Genomic DNA, 24,958 nt, shown 5'->3' with positions numbered 1-24,958 from the left:
ACTGACACAGATCCACAGTCTCACTGACACACACATACAAAGCCACACACATTCACACTCACAGCCACACATTCAAAACCCACACTCAGACACCCACATTCGTTTTAAACAGCTAGTAAATACCAAGGATGACATAATAGCAAATGGGAAAGAAATCAGACCACATTTAACCTACTAATCAGAGATAGGCCCAGATACTATGGAGTAAACAGATAATGTGGTAAATGTGACACAAAGTTAAATCCTGCCTCCAGGTGGATGCGCCCGGCACAGCTGGAGCCTGTGGAGGTGGCTGCCGGGCGGCCCGGGCTGCATATGGGAGCAGCCGAGCGGCCCCGCCTGGTGGGGGAGGCCTGGTCCCTTCGGCCCACGAGACAACGCCCACCAGGACCGCGGGTCTTGACTGGACACAGCCCCGGCCATGCACACAGCACGGGAGACGCCAGGGACGGTCGGGACCCACAGGTCGGGCTTCCCTGCGGCCAGTCCAGCCAGGGAAGAGAAAGGGGGCTGGGGGTCTCAGGAGCCCCTCGCGAGGGGCTGCACCTGGGCCTTCAAGGACGCCTCGTGAGGTCAGGACAGCGAGCACATGCAGAGCGCACGGCCCGGCACGCACACATGCTCATGTGCTCACACAGAGGCGCACACACACATGTTCACACACATGCTGACACACATGTTCACACCAGGCACACATACACGTGCTCACACACAGGCACACATGTTCACACAGGCACACACGCTCACGTGTTCACACACATGCTCACACCCTCAGGTACTCACACACTGGTGCACACAAACATGTTCACACACATGCTCACACACAGGCACACATGCTCACATGTTCCCAAACATGCTTGCACACAGGCACAGATGCTCACATCTTCACAAACACATGCTCACACATATGCACAAACACACACGTGCTCACACCTATGCTCGCACACAGGCACACCCCCACAAACAGACCCCTGCACCCGGCAGGCCTCGGGCAGCAGGCCTCCCCAGCCTGGCGTCGTGACGGCTGAGCCTCTGCCGCCCTCTGGTGGCCTGTCTGGTCCCTGCGAACACAGGTCCCCAAGATACCCGGAAGCAGTGCCCAGAGCCGGGCCCCAGACTGGGAGTGAGCCGGGCCCCGGGCCCTGCTGATCTCCGGGGCGCCCAAGACACTCAGGGTGCAGTTGGAAGCGGGACATCTGATCGGGGCTGGAGAGGGGCCAGGCTCCCCCCGGCGGGCCCGAAGGCCACGGGAACCCTGGTGAACACCGGCCGCAGGCCCGGCTTTCTGCCTTCCCTCGGTGAGAAGGAGCACAGGCTGCCCGCCCGCCCTGTGCACAGGGGGCAGGCCCCGGACGCCCCTCAGGCCTTACGTTTTTCCAGGGGCTTCCTTCAGCCAGAAGAGGTCATCGCTCGTGATCCCATATTCCAAGGCACCTTCAATCTGTCTGGGAGAAGGGTCGACGTGAGGCGGCGTCTCTGGCCGCCAGGGCGCCCACAGAGGACGCTGGCTCACAGACACGACTCGGCCAGAACCACCGCCCGTGGGGGCTGCCCCTCCCCAGGAGCGGCTCTGGGACGGGGGCCGGGGGGCCGCAGCCTCTTCCTCCAGCTCTCCAGGATCCCAGATCAGATCCCAGGGCTGGGGGCAGGAGGGGCATGGCCAGGCGGCCCGGTCCCCAGGGTGCCGGGCTGAAGGCTGGGCGGTCCCCGAGGGACAGTGTGGTGGGCCCCACGCCCCAGCAGGTGGGGGACAGGGGACGCGTGCCCTCCCCGTGGCCCTCGGGAGTCAGAAGCGCTGGAGAGAGGAAATGGATTCCAAACAGTTTACGGTTCCAATTGGCAAAAAAAAATAAAGTTTCGTTAAGTTTGCTCAAGGGAGACCGAAAGGTCTGGGTAACACAGGGGCCAGAACACAGGCAGACTTGGCCAGCAGCGGGGTGGGCGGCCAGCGAGTGGCCTCCCCAGGACCTGTGGCTCCCATGTTGACCCCTAAAGCCCTTCAGGGGGCAGCGGGGCGGGAGCAGGCCAGTCCCCACATGGGCAGCTGGGCAGCCGAGCTGATCTCTGGGTCCCGGGAGCCGACCATGGCCATCAGGGACTTTGAAAGCAGCCTTCGCGGGCCCGGCTGTGGGGAAGGGCCACTGATGGTCACTGCTTGGGCCCTGCCTGTGTGGTCACTTGGACAAGGGCCCACCCGCCTTCGGAGGCCTGTCCAGAGCCACCAGTCACAGCCGCCAGGTCCCCTGCCCTGGAGGCGGCTCCCGCTAGGCGGACCACAGCGGTCGGGGCGGGGGCCCCGGGGACACTCACGTGAGTGGGGTACCGCGGCCGCCCTCCCGTGGCGATGACGATGTGCTCCGCCGAAAGCAGAGTCTGGGAAGAAACCGAGAAAGCCGCGGTCACCCAGGCACCCCACGGGCACCTCGCGAGGGCTCCCAGTGTCCCGGTCACGCTGCTGCCCTGCGGCGGCCCTGAGAGGGGTCTGAGCACCAGCAGGACAGCCTCCCCGGCGGGAAGGTCTCCAAAACCCCGCAAGGCCGTGCCGGGCTGGCCGCTGGAGCCGCGGGCAGCCTGGCGTGGTCGCTTCCTCGGTCACAGAGGACTGGACTGGCCTCGGCCCCAGAGGGATGTCCTGTCAATCCCAGCAGCACTGATTGCGGGGGACAATGCAGAGGCTGCGCGAACCCGGGCGCTGCCCACCCAGGCCACAGACTGGCCCCTGGGAGCCCAGGAGGTGGACGCTCACCTCCTCCCCACCTTTGGAGACACCACAAACTGTGTGCGCGTTGACAAAGCTGGCCTTGACGTTAAAATACTTGACTTTCCTGCAAAAGAAAACCAGGATGCTCAAATGTGACCTGGGGCCGCCCACGGCTCAGGAATGGGGAGGGCGCGGCTGACGTGTCCCCAGTTCTCCCCAGACACAGGGCCCGCAGCCGCCACGCGGGGACGCCCTGAGGCCCAGCGCAGCCCTGGCCTGCGGGGACAGAGGCGGCCAGGCTTCTGCTGAGCTCTGTCCTGCCACCTGGACGCGTTCCCCAGGAAGAGGAGGCCCCCACGTGCACCCAGTCCTGTCCCCCCAACACCCACTGACATCCCGCTGCCAAGGAAGGGGGCCAGCAGGCAGGGGCCGTGTGGCCAGGCCCCGGGAGGGGTGAGAGGTGCCTTGTGCCCAGAAGCTGGCTTTTATTTTAAAAATACTTCCAAATGGTGCTGTGTCTTTACTTTTCAAATATTTACTTATTTATTCGTCTGTGCCGGGTCTCAGCTGCAGCGTGCAGGGTCTAGTTCCCCGACCAGGGATGGAACACGGGCTCCCGTGTTGGGAGCGTGGAGTCCGCCGCTCGACCAGAGCGAAGTCCTGACGACCGGGCTTTCTCTGTGGCTCTCCCCTCCTCCCTCGCCTGGGGAGTCAACACCCACGACCGCCCAGGGCCCGGCGCGGCAGCGGTACCTGTCCTGCAGCTGGACGCGGTGGCCCCAGTTCAGGGACTTCACGTGGTTCTGAACGGCGTCCGCCAGTGTCGCCCTGGTGACACATGCAGTGCGGGGCTGAACGGCCGCACGGTTCAGGGGTGGGTCCCGCCAGGACGGGGCTGCGAAGGGCCCTGCGCAGCCACACCCGGGGGCCAGGCGCTTCTCAAGGTGGCGGGGGTGGAGGCCGTCCCCGGGCCAGGCGAGGGGCTCCCGACTGGGGGCCCTGGGTGGACCACTGCCACCTGCCGGGCCTGGCACCCCGAGGGGGGTCCTGGGCACCGTGGGGTGCAGCAGGGCCCAGGCCCCACCCAGGGGGTGGGCAGCCTCCCCCACCCACCCCAGGAGACAACCAGAAACCTGGCCCAGACGTGGGGGTGGAGGGGCTGCCTGGGGGCTGCAGGGACCCTGGTCCCCCCGTCGCCCCTCACCAGTCATGTGGGGCCTGGGCCATGGCCCAGCCATAGTGGGGGGCGTCACGGATCATGCCCCCCAGCAGCGTGGCCTGGTGCATCAGCTTCTTGGGGATGCAGCCGACGTTTACGCAGGTACCGCCGAGGCCCCACCTGGTGCCTGGGGGGCGGGGGGAGCTCGGGTCAGCCGTCACCCTGCTGACCCCAACTCCGCCGGGCAGCGGGCTGGGCTCAGCCCCTCGGGACTGATGCCCATCCCCAGCCCCTGGGGCACGTGGCGCCACGAGGGCTGGCCTACCTCGGGGGGAAGGCTCCACGTAGTCCAGCACGGCCACCTTCTTCCCCAGCTGGGCGGCTAAGGACAAGGAGCAGGCAAGTGAGCACGCTGGGGACTTGGGGGCCCAGGAGCCTCTGCCCTCAGCCACGCTGCCCGTGGACAGGCACCTGGACTCTCCCTGACTGCCCACTAGGGCAGTGCGACCCAGCCCAGCCTGCCACCCTGCTCCAGGGCCAGCTGAGACCCGGGACACCGCAGACAGGCCCCCGGCCCCCAGGCCCCCCTCGCTCCCCACTTCCCCAGACACCACAGGGGGTCCCTGTCCACCTGCTCAGGGCCCCCAGCTGGGCATTGTTGCCTCTTCTCAGGAAAGCGAAGCTCGGGGGTCAGATGGCAGGTCAGCTGGGCCTTGAGCCGGGGAGCAGGATTGGACCCCACTCTGCACCCCCGATTGGAGCCCACCCTGCCCCACGCCCTACCCCCAACCCCCACTCCCATCTGCAGGGTCCCCCCAGTTGCGAGCCCCATATTCCAAGCCCAGGGACAACTGCAGGCTTCCCGCCGACCAGCCCCAGGCCCCGGACCTGCAACCCGCTTCACTCATGGCTATCACGATCAGAAGCAAGTGTACAAGTCTTCATCAACAAAACCACTTCATTCAACGATGACCGATGGGACCCTGGCGGTGGATTTAAAGGCTGCAGCCAAACTCCTCAGACACAACCACAGCCAGCTCCTGGGTCTGACCAGGATGGGGCAATGGGGACCAGAGTTACCCTCCTGCTCAAAACAACCAAAAATACTGACAAAATGTGCAAAATAGTGGTTTCGAGAAAGTGAACAGAAGAAAACAAAGGCCAGTGATCTCTGGGAGGCAGGAGCGGGCAGATGTGAGCCCCAGGAATGGGGGGTCCCTAGGACCCAGCCCAGGAGGGGCCGGGCATTCCCGAGAGGAGGTGGGGTGGAAGTGCTGCCCAGGCTCCTGGAGCGGTGGGTGGGCTCAGGAAGGTCATGTCTTCGAGTAATCAGGCTGAGACTGGGCCCAGCACCAGGCCCGCCTAACAGACCTCACGCAGAAGATTCGAAAAGACCAGGCTGTCCCTACCTACATCCCAGAACACGCTCTGACACATTTCTAGGAGTACAAAAGGACCCAGAACCCAGCAAACGAAAGTTAGAGTGTAAGTCACTCCATCGTGTCCGACTCTCTGTGACCCCATGGACTGTAGCCCACCAGGCTCCTCTGTCCATGGGATTCTCCAGGCAAGAATACTGGAGTGGGTTGCCACGCCCTCCTCCAGGGGATCTTCCCGGCCCAGAGATCAAACCCAGGTCTCCTGCATTGCAGGCAGACTCTTTACCAGGTGAAGCCAGCGAGGTACAGTCCAAAGTGTCTGGCACTCTAACAAAAATTACCCGGCGCACAAAGGAGCAACCAGTCCATGAAGCAGACCAAGAACCAACAGTGACGCCAGGATCAGCAGAAAAGAAAGCAAAGCAGGCGTTACAACTGTGCTCCACGTGTGTGAAGAGCTAAGAAGCCATGTGAAAAACAAAAAAAGCGCCCACGTCAAACTGTAGAGATGAACCTGAACCAAGTGGCAGGAAGTCCAAAACGGGGGGATCTGTGTGCACGTGCGGCTAACGCAGTTTGCCGGGCAGCGGGAACAAACACAACATTGTAAAGCAACTGTCTCCAATAAAAATACTTTAAAAAAAAACCTGCACCGAGTGGGGTTCATGGTGGAGTAGACATCACAGACTCTTTTATTAGGGAACCTGCAAACGGGAATAGAACCTATCCACAACGGAGAGAGCTGGGCGAGTTCTGAGACAAGCCGGAGCAGCTGACGCGTGTGGAACTAATGTCACCCACGTGAAGGAGTGACCGATGGTTGAACAGTGTCATGGATCAATGAAAAACTATGACCCAGGGGTTTCCCCACCCTTTTTGGCACCAGGGGCTGGTTCTGTGGAAGACAATTTTTCCATGGATGGTGTGGGGGGATGGTTTCGGGACGATCCGAGCCCATCACATTTATGGGCACTTTATTTCTATTGCCATGACATCAGCTCCACCTCAGGCATTAGGGCCCAGAGGACGGAGACCCCTGATCCATAGACCCACTGAGCTCGATGAACACCGGCAGGAAGAGAATTTGGCAGGCACCAAGGCATGCAATCGTTAAACTGCTCAAAAGTAACGGAAAGAGAAAACCCTAAAAGCAAGCAGAGGAGAGAGACACACAACAGAGGAACAAAGAAAGATAAAATGGCAGATTTCCCACCCGAGTCGATGCCGGAGCGCAGACAGCGCAGTCCTAAGGCCCTCTGTGAGTCAACATGCGGGCATGGGGTGAAGTCCTCGTCACCTCTGGGTTGGGGAACCCACCTCTCCAAGCCACGGTCCCCCTTCTGGTGACCCTCTCCCAGTGGAGAAGAATCTACGCGTGCCCTAGAACCCACGCGGCACAAGCGAAGAAGCGGCCGCAGTGAGAAGCCCCTCAGCAAACAGCAGGCCTGCTCGCTGCAACCAGGGAAAGCCTGCCAATAGAGACCGGCACGAACGAAAAACAACAGAAAATAAACTCGGTGGTGACAGTTGCACAGCTCTGCGAATGCAAAATCCACCGCATCAGGCGGTTTAAACGAGTGATACACACGGTGTGTGACTTACATCTCAACAGAGCGGTCTGAAAAACACGAGACCCTCAGGGGTAAAACTGACATAAGACGTGAAAGACGTGTTTATCAAACGGGCAAAACACCGCTGAAAGAAATGAAAAACACCTGAACGGGGGGGACACCACATGACCCAGCTGCTCCACTTTCAGGCAATCCTCCAGCAGACTTACAGCACGCATCCACACAGACACGCACACACACAAATGTTTCCAACAGCCCCAAAACGGGAAACCACAGGTGAGAGAGACACACAGTCCACGCAGCCGCGTGAGGAGGCGAGACTCCGATACACACGCCGCAACGCAGATGACCTCCATGAAATGGGGCCCGTGGGAGAGGCCCAGAAATAAGGATACTCGAAGCACGAGTCCATCGAGACGAAATTTCAGAAAATGCAACGTGATCTACAGCGAGAGAAAGCGGGTCACCGGCTGCCTGGGGAGGGGGGCCAGGCCCGTGGCAGAGAGCACGCATGCGGGATGCAGCCCCGGCCCCCGGAGGCCCCGCTATGCCAGCCGCATGCGAGACGCAGGACACGTACCTTCCTTGGCACAGGCCAAGCCGCCGGATCCACCGCCGATCACCAGGAGGTCGTAGCATTGCTGCCCTGCGGGGGTGAGGGGGGCGTCAGAAGGAAGGACCGGGACCAGTCGTGGTGGGGCGCCACCCGGGAGGCCGCCCGTGTTCCAGGGCAGTCCCGCAGTCACACTCGGCCCTGTGATGGTCTGGGCTGACCACGTGTCCCCCACCACGCACTGGCCCCCACCACCCACATCAACAAAGCAAGTGAGCCGCCCTGAGCTCAATGTCACCCGACGTCCTGGCAGAAGTGGGTGGGAAAGTTTCTCTCGACTCCACCTGTCGGGCGGCGCGGCTTGGCCGCTCCGAGTGCCCACAGGGCCTGGGGGGCAGCGGCTCTGGAGGCCGCTTGCAGCCCCCACGCCTGTCCCTGGCGGACCGGCCGCCCCGTCTTCTCCCGCAGAAGGGCCCGTCTCTGCAGATGCTGCCACAGAAAGCAGCCCAGAGACAGCGGAACCGGGGTCCACAAGGGAGGGCGGATGGCAGGGGTGTCCTCAGGGGCGGCCAGCTCTGAGCCGGGAACCCCCGGCACCAGGCCTCGGCCCACTGCCTGTGGACAGAAACAAGATCAGCACGAGCCCAGCTGCTCTCTCCTCTCCCCTGCTCAGGGAGACACGGACCGGGAAGAGGTCCCTACCGTCCATGGCCGGGGCCAGCCCCTCCCGCTGCCCCGCAGGGTGCCTGCAGCAACTCCCTGGCCCACAGAGGCCCTCCGCCAGCCGACTCTCCCTGCCCACGCGAACAGACGGCGCAAGGACTGTGGGCTTATCTCTGATGGTCCGCTCTCCCCACGGGGCACACCCCGCAGCCCCCTCCCTCTGATAAGCGGGGAGGCGGCAGGCCGCCAGGCCTCCGTAGGCCCCACTGCGGGAAACCGCCTGTAATACCTGCGGGGTCTGGGCGGCCTGTCTGCAAGGAAGGACCCCAGGGGACCCCAGAGAGGGCACTGCCCCCAAAGTGCCCACTGGGCAGGCACCCGAGTGCTCCAGGGCTCCCCAGGGCACCTCACAGCCTGGCCCCTCTTCTCACCCTGCAAGGGCTGTCACCCTGCGTCCTGAGCCCTCCCTCGCCTGGTATTCTGCTCATCCCTGCACTCGGAGCCTGCATGGGGCCAGCAGAGCCCCCAGGAGCAGCCCCCCGCCCTGCCTAACAAGCCGTGACCGCCTGGCCGCCTCCCCTGCCCCTCGCCCAAGGCCAGGGGACAGACCGCGGCTGGGGCGGAGCTCCGCCCACGGTGCCTCCTCTTGAAGGGGCCCGCCCAGCCCTGCCCGCGGGACCCCCCCAGGGCAGGCGTGTGCCGGGAGAGGTCGGGGCGCGTGGTGCCCGCGAGGCCACCTCTGCGGGTCCCCCGCCCGGCCCCGGCCCCTGCTTGTGGCCTTGGGGACGCTGTCCGGGAGGGCCCGGGACCCCTGGCCATCCGGGGGGTCCGCAGTGTCGGCTCCCGCCCCCGGGGCGCCCCAGCACAGCGCGGAGCGCCCGCCAGCGGAGGGGCAGGGCCGCTCCCGCGTCCCGCGCGCGCCGGTGCTGAGCACCGCTCTGTGGCCGCCCGGCCTTGGGGAGGAGCGGGGACCCTGCCGGCGGCCCCCGCACCTGCTGAGCCGGGAGCTGACCCACCCCCACCACGATCGGCGCCGCGGTTAACGCAGCCGGGGCGGTCGCCGCTCCGCGCCCGGCCCCCGCGCGAGCCCCGCGCGGCCCCGGCCCGCGCCCGCTGACCTGCGGCGCCCCGCGCCCCGCCCGGCGCGCGGCCCCGGAAACGCGCGGCCGCTCCGCGCAGCGCCGCCATCGCCGCCCCGGGGGCCTCGGGCCGGGCTGCCCGCCGCGCTGCCTGCGCCGGCGACCGCGGACCCGAGGTGGGTGCGCGCGCGGCCGAGCCCGGGGCCGGAGTCCCACCCGGGGCCGGAACCACGGATGGGGGGCGTGTAGGGCCCGGGGGGAGATACTCCCGGGACGCAGGCTCCAACCTGGGTTGGGGGCTCCGACCTGGATGGGGGCTCTGACCTGGGGTGGGGGGCCCTGGACCTGGATGGGGGCTCCGACCTGGATGGGGGCTCCGACCTGGATGGGGGCTCTGACCTGGGGTGGGGGGGCCCTGGACCTGGATTGGGGGCTCCGACCTGGATGGGGGCTCCGACCTGGATGGGGGCTCTGACCTGGGGTGGGGGCTCCGACCTGGATGGGGGCTCTGACCTGGGGTGGGGCTTCGACCTGCGGTGAGGGTCTCAGGACCTCGGGTGCAGTCTCCAGAGGAGGGGGTGTTTAACCTGGGCTGGGGATCCCCAGACCTATGGTGGAGAGGCTCCCGGAACTGGAGTGGGTCTCCGGACATGAGGTGGCTTCCCCAGACTTTAATTGGGGGGGGTGCTGGGGGGGGTGCCCCAAACCCGGGCTGGGGGCTCTGACCTGGGCAGGAGCCTCTGACCCGGGCTGGGGGCTCTGATGAGGTGGCAGCGGAGACGCCAGGCTGGTGGAGGGAAGGGAGCGGTGCTGCAGGAGGTCCCCTTTGGCACTGCGGGGCGAGGGTGGGGGGTGCGCACTGCAGGGCTCTGGGACCCGGACTCCCAGGTCGTGGTTTCTGGGACAGTGTGAACCTGGGACCAGGCTGCAGAGTAGGGTCTGAGCACCTCGGCTCCCTGGGGAGGGAGCACTCCGGGGCCCAGGAGAGGGCTCAGCTGTCTCCCCGTCCTGCCGGCAGGTTGGAGCCTCCTGGGCCTTCCCGTTTTGTGAAACTGGCGGCCTCCCCAGGAACAAGCCTGGGCCCCTCAGCCCGCTGCCATCTTTGAAGTTTGACCAGCAGCTTCCTTTGGGCTTGTTGGGTCAGATAGACACGGCATGGTACCGGACTGGCTCAGGGGCCGCTGGGCCTTTGAAAGGGAAAATGCGGGTGGGGTGTCGGGGCCCAAGGGAGTCAGAGAGGAGGCACGGGTCCCTGGGACCCCCAGTTGAGCTCGCCCGCTGGACCTGGCCTCTTGCCCTCCTGCAGAGCTGGGCGGTGTTGCTGGACATGTCGCTTCTTCCGGAAGCTGTGAGCTTGTTGGGAGGACACCTCGGGGGGCTGGGGTGTTGTGGGGACGTGGCCTCGAGCCGTGACAGGCAGTCAGCTCTTTGTTCCAGTCTTTGCATGAGGCCTCGTGGCTGGGTCTGGCAGGGACCGAGTCTCCTTGGTGGATGATCGGAGGCCACAGTAACCCGGGGTTTTGAGCCTTGAGGGAGATCAGTTAAGAAGATTTTAGAGGTCGAGTTCTCAGGTCTCTCGATGGTGACGTGAGGCCGCGATGGCCATCTGCTGGATTTCTCCAGTTTCCGTGTGATTGAACGTTTGTGGAGACATCAGGGTTGCGTGGCAAAGCCACTTAGGTCTGGAGCAGAGCTCAGGAGACGCGGGCACCACGTGGCTCGTGCAGGGGCCCGCATCCCAAGTTCCTGCCACCGTGTCTCCCTTCGACGTGCAGGGCTCTGTCAGACGAGGAGGACACGGGCAGTGACAGGACTGAGCCCCAGGCCAAGGAGGGACAGAGGAAAATGGGAAAAACTGACGTTTGGAGCATTATACCAGATATTGAGTAAACAGGAAGGACTGAGGATCTGGCGAAGACGAAACATGCAAGCGGGCCGTGCAGCCCGACGTGCAGGTGGTGATAAAACCTCAAACACATCGACTGGGCAGGACTGGACTCTGATGACCCACAAGGTGTATTGTTTTCTCTACTGAGGCAGAATTTCTCTCTGTGGTCACTTCCATTTTTGATCAGTGGTAAACTAAAGAGTATTCATGTTTACAAAATAGTTCTGGTCTCCCTTTTGTTGTTCAGTCACTAAGTCATGTCCGACTCTTTGCGACCCCGTGGACTGCAGTGTGCCAGGCCTCCCTGTCCATCACCAACACCTGGAGTTTGCTCAAACTCATGTCCATTGAGTCGGTGATACCATCCAACCATCTCGTCCTCTGTCACAACACAAGAGTTGTGAGTTATGTTTTATTTGGCACAAAATGAGGACCATAGCCTGGAAGACAGCATTTCAGACAGCTCGAGAGGTGCTCGAAAGAGGAAGGGGAAAGGTCAGTGTACATGTGATTTTGACGAAGGGGAGTATTTGCAGTCAACCACGTCTGTTTGCAGAAGGTTGCTGGTCACAAGGAGCAGCTGTTGCCAGGAAGGAATCCAGTGCTTTTCTAGATGTGAGAAGGTGCCAGCACTGGGCTCATAAAATCAGATCCTGAGAATAACTGACTCTCTGCAGACCTGTCCCGCTGGTTCTCCCTGAGCACCGAGGGCCTCGTCTCTGGCCCCCACCCTGAACTCCTTCAGGGGCTGCTGGAGGTCAGCAGCTGCAGGGGCACGTGACTTAATCCTTGTGGAGGCAGACGGTGAGTTTGTAGTTGACAAGGATTTGTCTCCCTCTTTTTTTTAACTTTTTATGGGTCTTCATTGCTGCATGGGCTTTTGCTGGTTGTGGCGAGCGGGGGCTACTCTTGGGTCTGGTGCACGGGCCTCTCATTGCAGAGTGCGGGCTCGAGGGCGCACGGGCTTGGTTGCTCCGCACAACGTGGGATCTTCCTGGGTCAGGGGTCATACCCGTGTCTTCTGCATTGGCAGGCAGATTCTCTACCCTTGAGCCACCAGGGGAACCCTGTCTCCCTTTATTATTTTGCTTGAGGACAAAAATGACTCTCCTCACTCAACAAAAACGTATTCCACATTCTCTGCGTGCTTTTCGCGTAAGAACATATCTTCGTTTTCCTGTCTTGTGTACAAAGTTGTTTTCCTTTGTTTGGACTAGTAGTAGTTTTATTCTCATGTGTTGATTGAAGTTTGTAACCATTAGCAGCCTTTATTTTATAAAGAGAACAAGGAAGTAGACAACTGCAAATTATCTGTCTTATCCCAGTATTTTGTAGCAGATGAGCAAATTTTGTGAAGATAGGCTTGCATAATCTATAAGGTTGGAGGAGGACATGGCAGCCCCCTCCAGTGCTCGTCTGGAGAGTCCCATCGACAGAGGAGCCTGGCGGGCTGCAATCCACGGGGTCGCACAGAGTCGGACACAACAGAGCAACCAACGCTTTCACCTTCAAGTGTCTTTAGCTTCTTTGTTATATAAACATCAGAAGCCAAAGTATAGAAACTTAAACTCATGCAGTCTTAATCATGAGTGTTTCAGCACTTTATCTTATATAGAAGTTATACAGATATTCAGTGACGTTAGGGAAATTTAAATGGAGGTTGTCTTGTTCAGGCTTCAGGAGTCGGGGAGCAGGCCTCCGACTGACCCTTCCTGGACCACCTGCCCGCAGGCAGAGCGGTCCTACCGGCAAGGCAGGCCGCACTGATGAGACAGGGGCTGGGTCCTGGGATTTCTTAAGCCCCCGTGGACCCAGCCAGCCCCCTGAGGTCTAAGGAATCTGAGGACTCACAAGGCGAAACAAACAGCATTGTGAAACTTAAGGCATAACTGCAATTTGTTTGTGCACAAACTGATGGTACTATCACTTTGCTGCCTGGGATTATAAGTGGGAGCCCCCAAAGCTGCAGTTTGAAGTCTCGCCCGTGCGGTGGATGCACCACCCAGGACCTTCCCCTCTGGGGCTCCAGACTGCTGTGACGTGGGATTTCCCCACACTGTTAAAGTCTGGGTGTAGATGTCGGCTCAGTTTGGTGGTGTATGCACTATTACTTCTCTCTTACTTCTTTTTTCCTAATGACTGTATTTGGGGATGTTTAAAAAATTGTATTATTTACTTTCGGCTGAGCTGGGTCTTGTTGCTGTGCCTTCCCCAGGGACGGCGAGTGGGCGCTGCTCCCTAGTTGGGGAGCACAGGTTGCTCATTGCGGTGGTCCCCTGTTGCAGAGGACACGCGGGCTTCAGTAGCCGCTCACGCAGGGTCAGCTGCTCCACGGCACGTGGAGTCTTTCCGCACGAGGCATCGAACCTGTCTCCCCTGCATTTGCAGGCGGGTTCGTAACCACTGGGCCACGAGGCAAGTCCCTGGATATTGAGGTTAAGTTTGGATAATCTTCTGTTAAAAAGTGAAATTGTTTGTTTGTGTGTAACGAGTGCTTTCTCTTTTTGACGAATGCCTCAAACCTAAAATGAAAGGAAAACTTTTGGCAAAACAATGGGATATCTATTGTTTAACTTAACTTGGTAGAACTCTTAAGTTTTCAAGTTACGAAAAAGATTTTGGAAACTGCTTTTAGGCAGACTGAAACACAATCATTATGGAAAGAAAGTGTGTCTGAATAGTGACTGGAGAATTTCCGTGGTGGTCCAGTGGCTAGCACTCTGCGCTCCCCATGCAGGGGGCCCGGGTTTGATCCCTGGTCGGGGAGCTGGATCCCAAACGCTGCAACTAAGACCTAGTGTAGCCAAATACATAAATGAATATTAAAAGAGAGAGAGAGAGAGAATAGTGACTGGATTTGGTTAAAATCAAATCTATCACCTTAAATGTCTAACCAATACAATACTAGCTTATTTGACTAGTCAACCAAGGAGGTTTAAGTGTGTTGCGATGTATGTAATGTTGACAACGCTAAAGAGACACCTACTTTATGAGATGAACACTATTAAGCTAGTTTTACTTAGCAAAGATCTACCCAAGCACATGAACTAGAAAAACAGTTGGGTTGGTGCTTGTATCTCTGGGAGTTTAGGAAGGTTTACTTTACGTAAGTGCCTGTTCCTCTGCAAGCCCATCAGGATAGAGTCCCTGGAAGGCATTGCAGAACTTGATCTGGTCATACCATCTGGAGGTGGGGAAGGAGCGTATGTATATTAAAAAAACACAATTGTACATAAAAATTTATGCCTAGCTATGCATCAGTCATAAACACAGTTACATAAAACCCACTAGTTTATGTAAGAGTTGGACTGTGTCTTTGCTTCGTTTGGTATCTTAATCTGAATCGTGTTGTAGCAAGTGGGGCAGGTTGACACCCGTGCGGTGTGACGCCTGAAAGCCCCTCTGGACCCTGATGTATCATCTCAGGGAGGCACAGACTAAATGCTTCCAATTCACTGTTCTTTTTCCTTTTCAGCATCAGGTAGTTGCTTCTGGGGGAATCCCTGAGTCCCTGGAGAGGCGCCAGGGGGCCCAAGGTTTCAGGGGCTGGGGGAATTGAGGGGCCGGGGAGGAGGGCGGAGGAGTCAGGGGCTGGGGGAAGAGGGCGTGGTGGGCCGGCGGCCTGGCAGCCCCTGAGGCCCACGTGCTCAGGCGCTGACCGGGAGGAAGTGGACGGAGCCAGCTGTGTGGAGCCAACCGGGCGGCTCCTGTCCGCGAGGCTGCTGGGACCCCCCAGCCCTAAAGCAGAGTTGTCCTGTCTTTGGTCTGCGGGTCCGGAGCCAGAATCACACGGGACAGGAGACGAGGACACAGCCTCCCGGGGCTCTGTGTCCCACGCCGTCCCCCACGCCACCCAAGCAGAGGCCCCGGCCCAGGCGCATCGCTAGTTCGGGCAGCTGCCGGGGTCCAGCCTCGGCAGGATCCAGGGGGTACACTCAGGATTAACGGCGTTGGCAAGAGAGAGAGAAGACACGTGAGACTAGCCTTGATAGGGCCAAGTCTGCGAGGGAGAGAGAGAGAGAGAGAGAGAGAGAGAGAGAGAGAGAGTGAGAGAGTGACCAGATGGGGGTGCAGAGAGTCTGGAAGAGTCTGGCAATGCTTTATTTTTTACCATAGCTTTTATACCCTAAATTAGTACATTTCTAAGGGGAAGATAGTTTAACATTACGTCAGCTTGTCCTTCACGAAACCAGGGTGTTTTCTGCATACTTCTTTGTTTATGAGGGTCTTGTACATTATCTTCTGGCCTTGGGGCCTATTAACATTTTTGCAGGTCAGGTGAATGTAAACCTATTTTCTGTTTTTATGTTGACCTTAATTGAAAGGTAACAGTCTCATAGGGAAATAGTACAGAGTAGAATTATATTCTTGTTAATACAAAAATTAATCTTTCTGCAAAAGTTGTCAGTTGCGTTTATCTAAGAAGTTTACCCCATACTGACTCTGCGACTTTGGTGAGGCAGCCTCTGCCTAGCACTCCTGACTGACAATTAACAACCATCTCATTGTTACCACACTAGGGCTAAGCTCTTATTTCTCTAGATCTTTAACTATATTAACAATGGTTTCTATAACACAACCTTAGCACATTAAAGGCAAAAATACAGCAAGCAAAAACACAGCAAGCAAATCACATCCCAATAACCACCTATAGAATAATTTTTCTTATGTTTTCTAATAGGACTCCTTTACCCCTTAAAAGGGCTCTATATCTATTAGGGCTTTTATATAATCAGGTTCTTTATGCTATTTTATGATTAGGATATTATAAGCAATCATGCATATTAGTACAAAGCGCATAAATGCATTTGGCTAACAAACTACCAGCAAAGGAGTTTGAATTAAAACCCTCCTTTCACCCTGAATAATCTCATAAAATACCACCACCTGGGAAACTTATTGATTAAAGTTCTAAATTGATTCTTATTTGGGAAGAGATCGGGGAAGGCCTTCCTGCCTGTGTCAGAGAAATTAGGGAGTAGTCCATTGAGGCAGGCATCAGAAAGACAGATATCATCTTTAAGGTGAGAGCCGGGGGCAGCTTTTCAAAATCCCTGAAAACCTGATCTGCCTTGCCAGGCTTTCTCCTCGTGACCTTGTCATGGGTGGGATGTTGTGAGCTGGCCTTTTCGAAAACCCCTGAAAACCTGATCTGCCTTGCCCGTCAGGTTTTCTCCCTTATGGCCTTTTTAGGGGTAGGGTCTCAGGTGTTGGCTCCCCGCAGGCAGCTGCCAGGTTTCCCCTTCGTGAGGATTCGGGGCTGCCTGCCCCTCTTAGCCCCCCCTGCCCCCCCCCCCCCCCGCTGCGCACTCAGGCCTGCCTTTCTCGGGGAGGTGGGGCTGGGCTGTGTGACTCCTGGCGAGGACCCCCCCCCCCACCCCTGATACGCGGAGCCCTAGCAGATTCAGCACCAAGGGACTGAAGAGTCTGTGGGTAGTCTGCAGCCCCTGCCTGGGCCTGAGGGGGCTGGGCCGTGGCCGGCATCTCCATCAGCCCCTTGGGGGTTATCGGGAGGAGTGTAGGTGGCGATCCCAGGTGATGGAGGGTCTGGCTTGGTGTTGCAACGAGAACAGTTAAGAACGGGCTTATAATAAGGAAGCTTTGGGGGTGGGCTGTGTCTGCTGTTGAGAGAGGTTTGTGCTCCATCTCTAGGGCACGGGGAACATACACCAGTCTGGGGAGGAAGCGGGGGACTGGACAGCCTTCCCCTCCTCCCAGAGGGGGTGAGTGTGTGCCTCCCGGTGGGGTGGGGCAGGTGCCCAGGCTCAGGGGGCAGGCCCGCAGGCAGGCAGATTGGGAGCTGGGCTGGTTTTTCTGGATTCTGCTTCCCAGTGGGGGTGCCATGTTCCTTTTTCTTTTGGGAACAGAGAGGACCAGAAACAGAGTTGCTTGTTTTCTTGGTTTTCCACCGTTTTTGATGCAGTGAAACATGCATAAGTTGAAATTTACCACTCTAAGCACGTGCACACGTACAGTTGGGTAGCATCGAGCGTCCACGTGGCTGCGTAGCTGTTGCCGCTGTCTTCAGAGCTCCCGCCCCGCCCCAGGCAGAAGTTCTGCCCCCTTCAGCAGTGACCCCGCGGCCCCCAGCCCCTGGCAGCCTCTGTTCTCTGTCCTGTCTCTGTGAGCTTGCCCTTGTGCGCGTTTCATCCGGGTGTGATCATTCAGAATTGATCCTCATGCGTCCAGCTCATCCCACTGAGCGTGACGTCCCCCTGGTCCCTCCGTGAAGTCACAGGTGTCCGCACGTCCCTCCCAGTGGGACAGGGTCAGGGTGCAGTCATCTTAGTGTGACTAAGGGATGCCCCAGTGTGCGGAGAGACCACACCTCCTCTGTCCGTGGGCCGTGTCCCCTCGCGGCTACTGTGCCTCGCACTGTCCTGAACATGGGTGGACAAATATGGGTTCAAGCCGCTGCTCTCGGGTGTCTTGGGTCCACTCCCAGAGGTGGAATTGCTGGGTCATGTGGTAACTCTGTATTTACCTTTCTGAGGAACCGCCAACTGTTTTCCACAGCAGCTGCTCCGTCTTGGGTTCCCACCGGCCGTGCTTGAGTTTCCAGTTTCTCCGTGGCCCCGCTGGCACCGGGCGGGTCACCCAGGGGTGTGAAGTGGTGCCTTGAAGCTCTGATCAGACTTCCCAAGTGATGTGCTGCCTGGGCACTGGTGTGTCTGCTTTAGGGAAATGTCTGTTCATGTCCTCTGTCCCCTTTCTAGCTGGGCTGTTTCTGAGTTGTAGGAACTCTTATATATATTCAGGATTTTAAACCCTCATCAGATAGGTGGTTTGCAGTATTTTCTCCTCCCCCTGGGCTGTCCTTTGCTCTCTGGATGGTGTCCTTTGATGCACAGAGCTTTCATTTTGGTGAAATTCTATTTTTCTTTTGTTGCCTGCGCTTCTGGTGTCATGTCTAAGAATCCATGGCCAAATTCAAGGTCATGAAGAGTTACTCCTGTGTTTTCTTCTAGAGTTTTATGGTTTTATTTCTTAAAATAAGGTTCTGGACACGAGCGGAGCACACGAAAGCAGGGGGGTGCGTGTGGGACACGCGAAGCAGGGGGTCTGAAGGTGCTGCGTGGCCACCAGCCCTCACCTCTGGCCGGTGGCTCCTTCGTCCTCCTCTCAGGGCAGCGGGGCCCTTCAGTCTCCCGGGGCCCAGAGTCACGCAGGGCGGCGGGAACCTCAGGCCACCGCCGGGGGAACCGAGCGACCTGACTGTGGCCCTTCCAGAGGGCAGAGCCATGGGCGCTCCAGCACTGGGACCCGCAGCACAAGGGGCCCCACGGGTTGTCTCCCCGAGGAGGGGTCTGCCCGGCCCTGACTGGAGGGCTTCCTCCCAGCACATCTGCCTGGTTCCGTCGGCGGGTCTGTTCTTGGTCCCCGGCGTGAAGCTCCCGGCAGACCTGGGCCGTCAGGCGGCTGAGTCCTCGCCCAAGTGTCATGCAGTTCAGTTGTTGTGGGAGTTACAAGCTATCCTTCACAGCTCCAGGGTCCACCAAGGACTTTGGTATTTAAATGGAATACTACTTTTTACTTTTTTATATTTATATTTACGTGTAACATTGATTAGTTTTTTCATCAACCCAGAGAATACATCAGAGTGGCCCAGCCTCTCTGCACCGCTGCTGAACACAGTCATGATAAAGTCACACAGGTGTGTGGTTGGGGCTCCTGAGCTGGCGGAATGGAGCCCAGCGGGCAGTGCTGGCCACTGCAGGCCACACGCCCCTGTTGTGTTTGTCGCCCGTCCCGGAAGTGCGCCTGGCCCCACCCCACCCACCTCCAGATTCCCCCTACCTGCCTCCGGCCCCGTGGCGCACCTGCTGGCCTGGCCAGGGCCGCGGGGACCAGGGAGACTGCCGTGGCTTCCCGGGCTGGAGGGACATTCCAGGCGGCGTCTTGCCGCCTGTCTGCTCTCCCCTGAGGGCAGGGCCGGCCTGCAGCAGGTCCCTGTGCCAGGGCTGTGGTTCCTGATTAACTGTTCACAGGCAGAAAAACTCGGCACAAGCTCTGGGGAGCTCAGAGGAGGGGCGTGGGGCGTGGCCGTAGGGGAGGCGGGTCAGGTGGGGCCCTGGCCTGCCGACCACCTGCTCGCTGTGCCTGGTGTAAATAAGCCACGCCGGCGAGACCACTCGGAAGTCTGGGTGTCCGTGCTGCCCTCCTCCTCCCTGCCCTGCCTGCCAAGACCCTCATCGTGGTCCAGCCTGCTGGAGCTCTGAGCTGTCCAGGAAGAGGCGCTCACCCCTCCAAGCCCCTCAGCCTGCCTGCTCTCCCACGTGCCTTTCCCAGCAGGCGCTTTTGGGGGAGCCGTCCTGTGCAGCCCCTCCCTGTGCGTGACCCGCAAGTGAGCACAGCCCTGCTGGGAGCTTCCCACGCTTTCCCACTTTAAGGCCTCTGCCCTGTGCCGGCTCAACCTGGCTGTGTCTCAGGCACCCCGCTACCCGCCCAGAGGGTCGCCTGCCAGGGGGAGGGAGGGCCAGTCCCGCTTCCATTGTGGTGCAGGCAGGCAGCAGGGTAGGCGTCCTCCTCGCGGGACAGACTGCCCCCGCGTGGAACAGCCTGTGTCCGTCCCCGGAAGCTCTCGGGCCACACGAGCTCCCGGGCTGTCCCCTGTGTGTGCCCCAGGGGGCTCTGCGTGCGGTTGGCCGCCCCTGTGGGGAGTGTCCAGCCTCGGGCCAACCGTGCTCCGGGCTGCCCGAGACCCTCTCTCTCCACCCAGGGCAGAGTCCCTGGGGGACGTGGTTTGCAGGTGGGCGGGGCCCCGGCCGTCTCCCCTGAGTCTGGCCACCGGGCACGGGGCTGGCCTCTCACGGGGCTGAAGCTCCCGGGTGGGTCAGCCAGGCGGGCCGGTCACTAGCACCGTGATGACCGCGTGCTCCCACGGGCCCTGCGGGCGGCGGGGCCTCGCAGAGCCCGCAAGGCCCGCCCCGCCGCTCGCCCCGCCGCAGATGCTGGAGGCCCCGCCCTGAATCCCCGCCCCTCGCCCCGCAGATGCTGGAGGCCCCGCCCCTGCTGCTGGCCGCTGGTGTCGTCGGCCTGGCCCTGCTCGCACTGCGGTGGCTGGCCCCACTGGAGCTGCGATCCTTCGAATTGGCCTTTATCGGCTGGAACAACTTCATCGTGAGCCCCGTCCTCAACCTCCTCATGGGCAGCAGCAAGGAGCAGCGCATCTTGCAGCACGTGCTGCAGCACGCGGTGGCCGGGGACCCGCAGAGCGTGGTGGCCGCCATCGACCGCTACAGCTCGGAGAAGGAGTGGGCCATGCACGTGGGCGAAAAGAAAGGTGGGTGGCGGGGCGGCTCGGGCGCAGGTCCGGCGGGAGGACCGCCGTAGATGAAGCCCCGCCCCCCACCTCCGGAGGTGCCGCCTGGGAGCCCCGGCCAGGGCTGGAGGGGGAGGGGACGGGGAACAGCAGAGTCATTGCTTGGTTTCGTCGCTCGCAGCCGCCAGGCAGAGCCAGGTGCCCCCCAGGGCGGGCCATGGGTCCCTGGGTGTCCCGGCTGGCCCCAGGGTGCATGGAGACTCTTGGACTGAGTCCTGCGGGCCGCCTCCCGACCTTTGGACTCCAGCGGGGAGCCCGGGCAGGCGACGCGTGATCGCCCCCGCCCCGAGTCAGGGCAGCTGACGAGAACCCTGGGGATGGACGTCAGGGCAGCCAGCCGTCCAGCAGCCTTGAACCTTCCGACTGTGTCCAGCTGAAGGGAGCGGGGCAGGCTCTCTGTGCAGCCCGGAGAGGGAGTGGGGTGGGGCTTCCACGGGGGCGGCTCTGGGTGGTGCCAGGCTGAGGGCAGCCTGGAATGCTGGGAAGGGAGGACCAGCGCGTGCAGAAGCACAGAGGCCTGGGGGCGGGAGCTCGGGCTGAGCGTGGTGGGGCCTGCGGCTGGGCTGGCCGGAGGGCGCTGGGCCAGCACGGGGCGAGGGGTGGGAAGCCCCCTGCTCACCAGACCCCCCCTCCCCCCCAGGCCAGATCGTGGACAGCGTGCTGAGGGAGCAGCAGCCGTCAGTGCTGCTGGAGCTGGGCGCCTACTGCGGCTACTCGGCAGTGCGAATGGCCCGCCTGCTGCTGCCTGGCGCCCGACTGCTCACCATCGAGCTTAACCCCGAATATGCGGCCATCACCCAGCAGATGGTGGAGTTTGCAGGCCTGCAGGACAAGGTGCGGCATTGTCCCTGAGATGGCGGATGTGGGCACAGGCTCTGGGGGCCGGGAAGGCTGGGGTCACATCCCAGCGGCTCCAGGCCATGCTTACCAGCTGGCCAGCAGCCCCGTCCGCAGAGTGGGAGACTCCCGGAGGTGGGGCAGAGCGGGGACCCGTCTCCCGGAACTGCCAGGCTCACTGGGTGGGGGTCTGTTCCAGGTGACCGTTGTTCTTGGAGCGTCCCAGGACATCATCCCCCAGCTGAAGAAGAAATATGATGTGGACACTCTGGACATGGTCTTTATCGACCACTGGAAGGACCGCTACCTGCCGGACACGCTTCTCCTGGAGGTGAGCCCTGTGCATGCTGGCTGGGTCGGGCCCTGCGGAGGGTGGCCGGGGAGCCATGGGCTGGCCTGTGTGCAGTCAGGACACAGAGGGAAGTGGGGGCCTGGGCCAGGGCGGGCGGGCCTCGGGGAGCACATCTGGATGGCCTGCATCCGTAGAGAGCAGCAGATACCACCCTTGGAAGTGGAGGTGTTAGCTGCTCAGTCGTGTCCGACTCTTTGTGACCCCATGGACTGTACCTTCCGGGCTCCTCTGTCCGTGGGATTCTCCAGGGGATCTTCCTGACCTGGGGATTGAACCCAGGTTTCCTGCACTGCGGCTTGGTTCTTTGCCATCTGAACCACCAGGGAAGTCCTGCTGCCCTTGGCAAGTAGGAGCCTAATAGCTTTCTCAGTGCCGCTTGTTCATGGCTGCTTATTATCTCAAGAGAAGGGAAGGTGTGTTCTGCAGCTGGCCCTGCCTTGGCCTGGCCACACGGCCTCGCTCAGGCGAGGGGCTGGCAGGGCAGGCGGCCTCGTCCCCACCGCTCAGGCCTCTCCACGGGCTGCTTGGTGTCCTTACAGCAGGGCGGCTGGAGACGGAGGGGGAGGCCTGGCAACCTCGTGACCTGAAGCCGCACCCGGGGTGGAAGGAGCGGGGGTCAGGAACAGGGGACACCGCTCTGGTCCTCTGAGTGCCGGCACACGGCCTGGGTCAGACACTCCAGGGCTTCACCCCCACGTGGACGGCCGGCCTTTGCATCCTCTCCTCCGAGGCTGACCCATGGGTTCAGTGCCCCACGTGCTGAGCCCCAGCTCACGTTAAACGTTTCCTCCCAGGGTTGAGCAGGCCGGGCCGCTGCTCCCATCGGCCCTTCCTCATCAGTGTCACGGGGAAATTCCTTTTTTAGGAGAAATGCTCCACGATTCAGAGGCCCACTTTTTTCACGTTCTGGCTCATGTGTTGTCCCAACCTCACTGACCTCTACAGCTGTGTTTTCCACTCCAGCCTCAGGGCCCAGGGACAGAAGGGAGGCAGCCGCTACCAGGAAGATTTGAGGGCTGCACCCACTCCAGTGGCCCCCGTGTTCCTAAGTCACCAGGGGTTGCCCGTCCATCCCTGGGGTCCCACTGGCAACTTAAGACACGCCTGGGGCCTCTTGCTTGACTTTACCTTCCTTTTGGGGGATTGTTTTTTTTCCCCACTTTAGTGATCATATAGAGAAAGCTCTGATCTAGCGCAGCAGCTGGGCTGTCCCTTCAGTCCTTCCTCAGGGAAACATTTTTTCTTGCTTTTTGATGTAACCTAAGCAGGGCTTCCCTGGTGGCTCAAATGATAAAAAATCTGCCTGCAATGTGGGAGAACTGGATTCCATCCCAGGGTCAGAAAGATGCCCTGGAGGAGGGCATGGCAACCCACTCCAGTTTCTTGCCTGGAGAATCCCATGGACAGAGGAGCCTGGCAGGCTACAGTCCTTGGGGTCGCAGAGAGTTGGACGCGACTGAGCAAGTTTCACACACACCAAGCAGCTCCTCCTGTGGCTCAGAGACTGGGGGTGAGGTTGGCGGGCACAGAAGTGCAGCTGCCTCTCCCTCTGTAGAGCCAGGCCTGACACGTTGACCAACTGCCCAGGCGTTGGTGGAGACTGGGGTGCCTCAGGGTGGACCTGAGGGGCAGGCTTGTGGGTGTGGAGGTCTGCCCCCCAGCCCTGCAGGGTCCCCCTTGTCGGACCCTACTGAACCGCCAGTGACCGATGCCAGCAGCCCCCGCACGGGTCACCAGGCATCTCGTTGACCCAGAGGAGCCCGTGTTCCCGGCACCCACTGGCCGCAATCCGGGCCTCGCCATCTGCACTCTCACGTCCCCCAGTGTGCGGTGAGCCCCTGCTGTGTGCCACGCTCTGTCCTAGGGCCTGAGGGTCCCCCTGCCCGCTCAGGCCGCCCTCACGCCCTCCAGCCACCTGCCTGTCCCCACAGGAGTGTGGCCTGCTGCGGAAGGGGACAGTGTTGCTGGCCGACAACGTCATCTATCCTGGGGCGCCTGACTTTCTGGAGTATGTGCGCGGGAGCAGTCGCTTTGCGTGCTCACACTTCAGCTCGTACCTGGAGTACTCCAAGGTGGTAGACGGCCTGGAGAAAGTCGTCTACAAGGGCCCGGGCGGCCCCGTGCAGGATCCCCCGCCACTCCCGGCCCTGAAGGGTGAGGCAGCCCCAGCCCTGTAGCGCTGGCCTGTCCTCAGGCCAGCAGCCCCGGGACTGCCTCTCGTCAGCTCCAGGCTGTCACGCTGGCCTGCCCCGAGCATGCCCAGCTCCCCTTCCAGAATCGTGGCAGTACATCTAGAAGGTGCCTGCCTGTGAAGACCAGCTAGGCAAGCAGTGCGCGTGACAGTGTCGCGTGCACACACACACACACACACACACACACGTGCAGTGTCACACACTCACAGCATCTCAGCTTCACACACTCTCCCCCCCGCCTGGCTCTCCTCCCTCTCTCTCCCCCTCCCTCCTTCCCTCTCTGTTCCCCCCCACCCCTGTCCACCCCTCTGCGGGCGGCCCCTGCGCTCTGCCATCACCAGGTGGCAGCAGTGCCTCAGTGATCACCGCCCCCGCCCCCCGCCCCCCGCCGCTCCCAAAACACGCACTCCTTTCGCCTGCTTTTTAAGAATGAAATGCAACTTTTCTACAATCAGCCGCTACCAATCTCACAGACTAACACCCGTTTAGAAGACAGTGAGGTAGAAATTAAGGACCTGATTCTTTAGGTGAGACAGGACCCAAGTGCTGCTCCGTTTGCCCCCATGTCCCAGCTTCGCACCAGGCACCCGCCGCTCCCCTCGGCCGCTGCAGACAGCCCCACGGGGATGTCTGCGGGCCCGGCTGAGCCTCACTGGGGACCCAGGTGGCCCGCAGGCTGCTCTGAGCAACCAGTGCTGGGCCAGGTCCGGAATGCCCAGCACCCAGCCTCTCCGGCCTGGTGTGGCTCTGGGTGAACTGTGTCCCCGTCCCACTCGGCCTGGTCTGGGGACGAGATGGCGCAGTCGAAGCAGCTGCTGTGCTTCTGTGGCGGCCCGGCTGCCCGTGACGACGTGGTCGGCCAGCGCCCACTCACGTCCACAGGCGCCCGCGGCCCCGACGCTGGCCCTCCAGCCCCAAGGCCCTCAAGTGGCCGGCTGGACCTCTGGCCACCTCGGAGGCTCTCCTGGGTCCCTCACCCTGAGATCACCCCTTCTGGCCGAGCCCACCTGTGCCCAAGACCAGCCACAGACGTCGGGGCCCTGCTAACTACCCGGGATCGAGCCCACACACTGTGTAGAGAGGAGCCACGTGGCGGACACGTCCTGGGGGCCTGGATGCAGCAGACCCCCACGGGGGCCAGCACACAGGGGAGTGGCTTGCGGACGGAGACAGACACGGGAAGTTCCTTTGTTGCTTTTTATAATTTTTAATTTTTCTTACAAAATTTAGATGTTTACCAATACAGTCTTAGTTTGGTTTTA

General features: G+C 60.6%; 2 protein-coding genes across 7 annotated transcripts in view; one reads left to right on the top strand and one right to left on the bottom strand.

The window, feature by feature from the left end:
- Positions 1 to 9,253, bottom strand: part of TXNRD2 (thioredoxin reductase 2) — a 26,984-nt gene extending 17,731 nt beyond the window's left edge. For 2 of the 5 annotated variants that reach the window (XM_065903828.1, XM_065903827.1), the window contains exons 1-8: positions 9,145 to 9,253; positions 7,391 to 7,456; positions 4,186 to 4,242; positions 3,906 to 4,047; positions 3,455 to 3,529; positions 2,747 to 2,825; positions 2,311 to 2,373; positions 1,371 to 1,441 (exon numbers count right to left, since the gene is read on the bottom strand). In XM_065903828.1, coding sequence (XP_065759900.1) covers positions 1,371 to 1,441; positions 2,311 to 2,373; positions 2,747 to 2,825; positions 3,455 to 3,529; positions 3,906 to 4,047; positions 4,186 to 4,242; positions 7,391 to 7,456; positions 9,145 to 9,214 — 623 coding nt within the window. In that variant the 5' untranslated portion in view covers positions 9,215 to 9,253. Of the gene's footprint in view, positions 1 to 1,370; positions 1,442 to 2,310; positions 2,374 to 2,746; positions 2,826 to 3,454; positions 3,530 to 3,905; positions 4,048 to 4,185; positions 4,243 to 7,390; positions 7,457 to 9,018; positions 9,122 to 9,144 lie in introns of those variants that run through there. The other 3 variants (XM_065903826.1, XM_065903825.1, XM_065903829.1) reach the window with 2 other exon arrangements.
- On the top strand, positions 9,161 to 24,958 carry COMT (catechol-O-methyltransferase). Of its 2 annotated transcripts, none has more exons than XM_065903830.1 (5): positions 9,161 to 9,281; positions 19,985 to 20,276; positions 20,956 to 21,149; positions 21,352 to 21,483; positions 23,436 to 24,958. In XM_065903830.1, exons 2-5 carry the CDS (start codon positions 19,985 to 19,987, stop codon positions 23,679 to 23,681), a joined length of 864 nt encoding a protein of 287 aa, XP_065759902.1. In that variant the 5' UTR covers positions 9,161 to 9,281; the 3' UTR covers positions 23,682 to 24,958. The 2 variants fall into 2 exon arrangements, with proteins under 2 accessions (XP_065759902.1, XP_065759903.1); XM_065903831.1 differs by lacking the exon at positions 9,161 to 9,281 and adding an exon at positions 11,348 to 11,797.

This window comes from Muntiacus reevesi, chromosome 13 (assembly GCF_963930625.1).
Source record: "Muntiacus reevesi chromosome 13, mMunRee1.1, whole genome shotgun sequence".
NCBI lineage: Eukaryota > Metazoa > Chordata > Mammalia > Artiodactyla > Cervidae > Muntiacus > Muntiacus reevesi.
Note: the sequence above shows the minus strand (reverse complement) of the source record. Positions and strands in the feature narration are given on the sequence as shown.

What these genes read in the sequence shown, in the direction of transcription:
- COMT (XM_065903830.1), top strand. Translation starts at nt 19,985, where the DNA reads ATGCTGGAGGCCCCGCCCCTGCTGCTGGCCGCTGGTGTCGTCGGCCTG. An exon ending in TTGCAGGCCTGCAGGACAAG is followed by an intron (nt 21,150 to 21,351) that starts GTGCGGCATTGT and finishes GGTCTGTTCCAG; the next exon opens with GTGACCGTTGTTCTTGGAGC. An exon ending in CGGACACGCTTCTCCTGGAG is followed by an intron (nt 21,484 to 23,435) that starts GTGAGCCCTGTG and finishes CTGTCCCCACAG; the next exon opens with GAGTGTGGCCTGCTGCGGAA.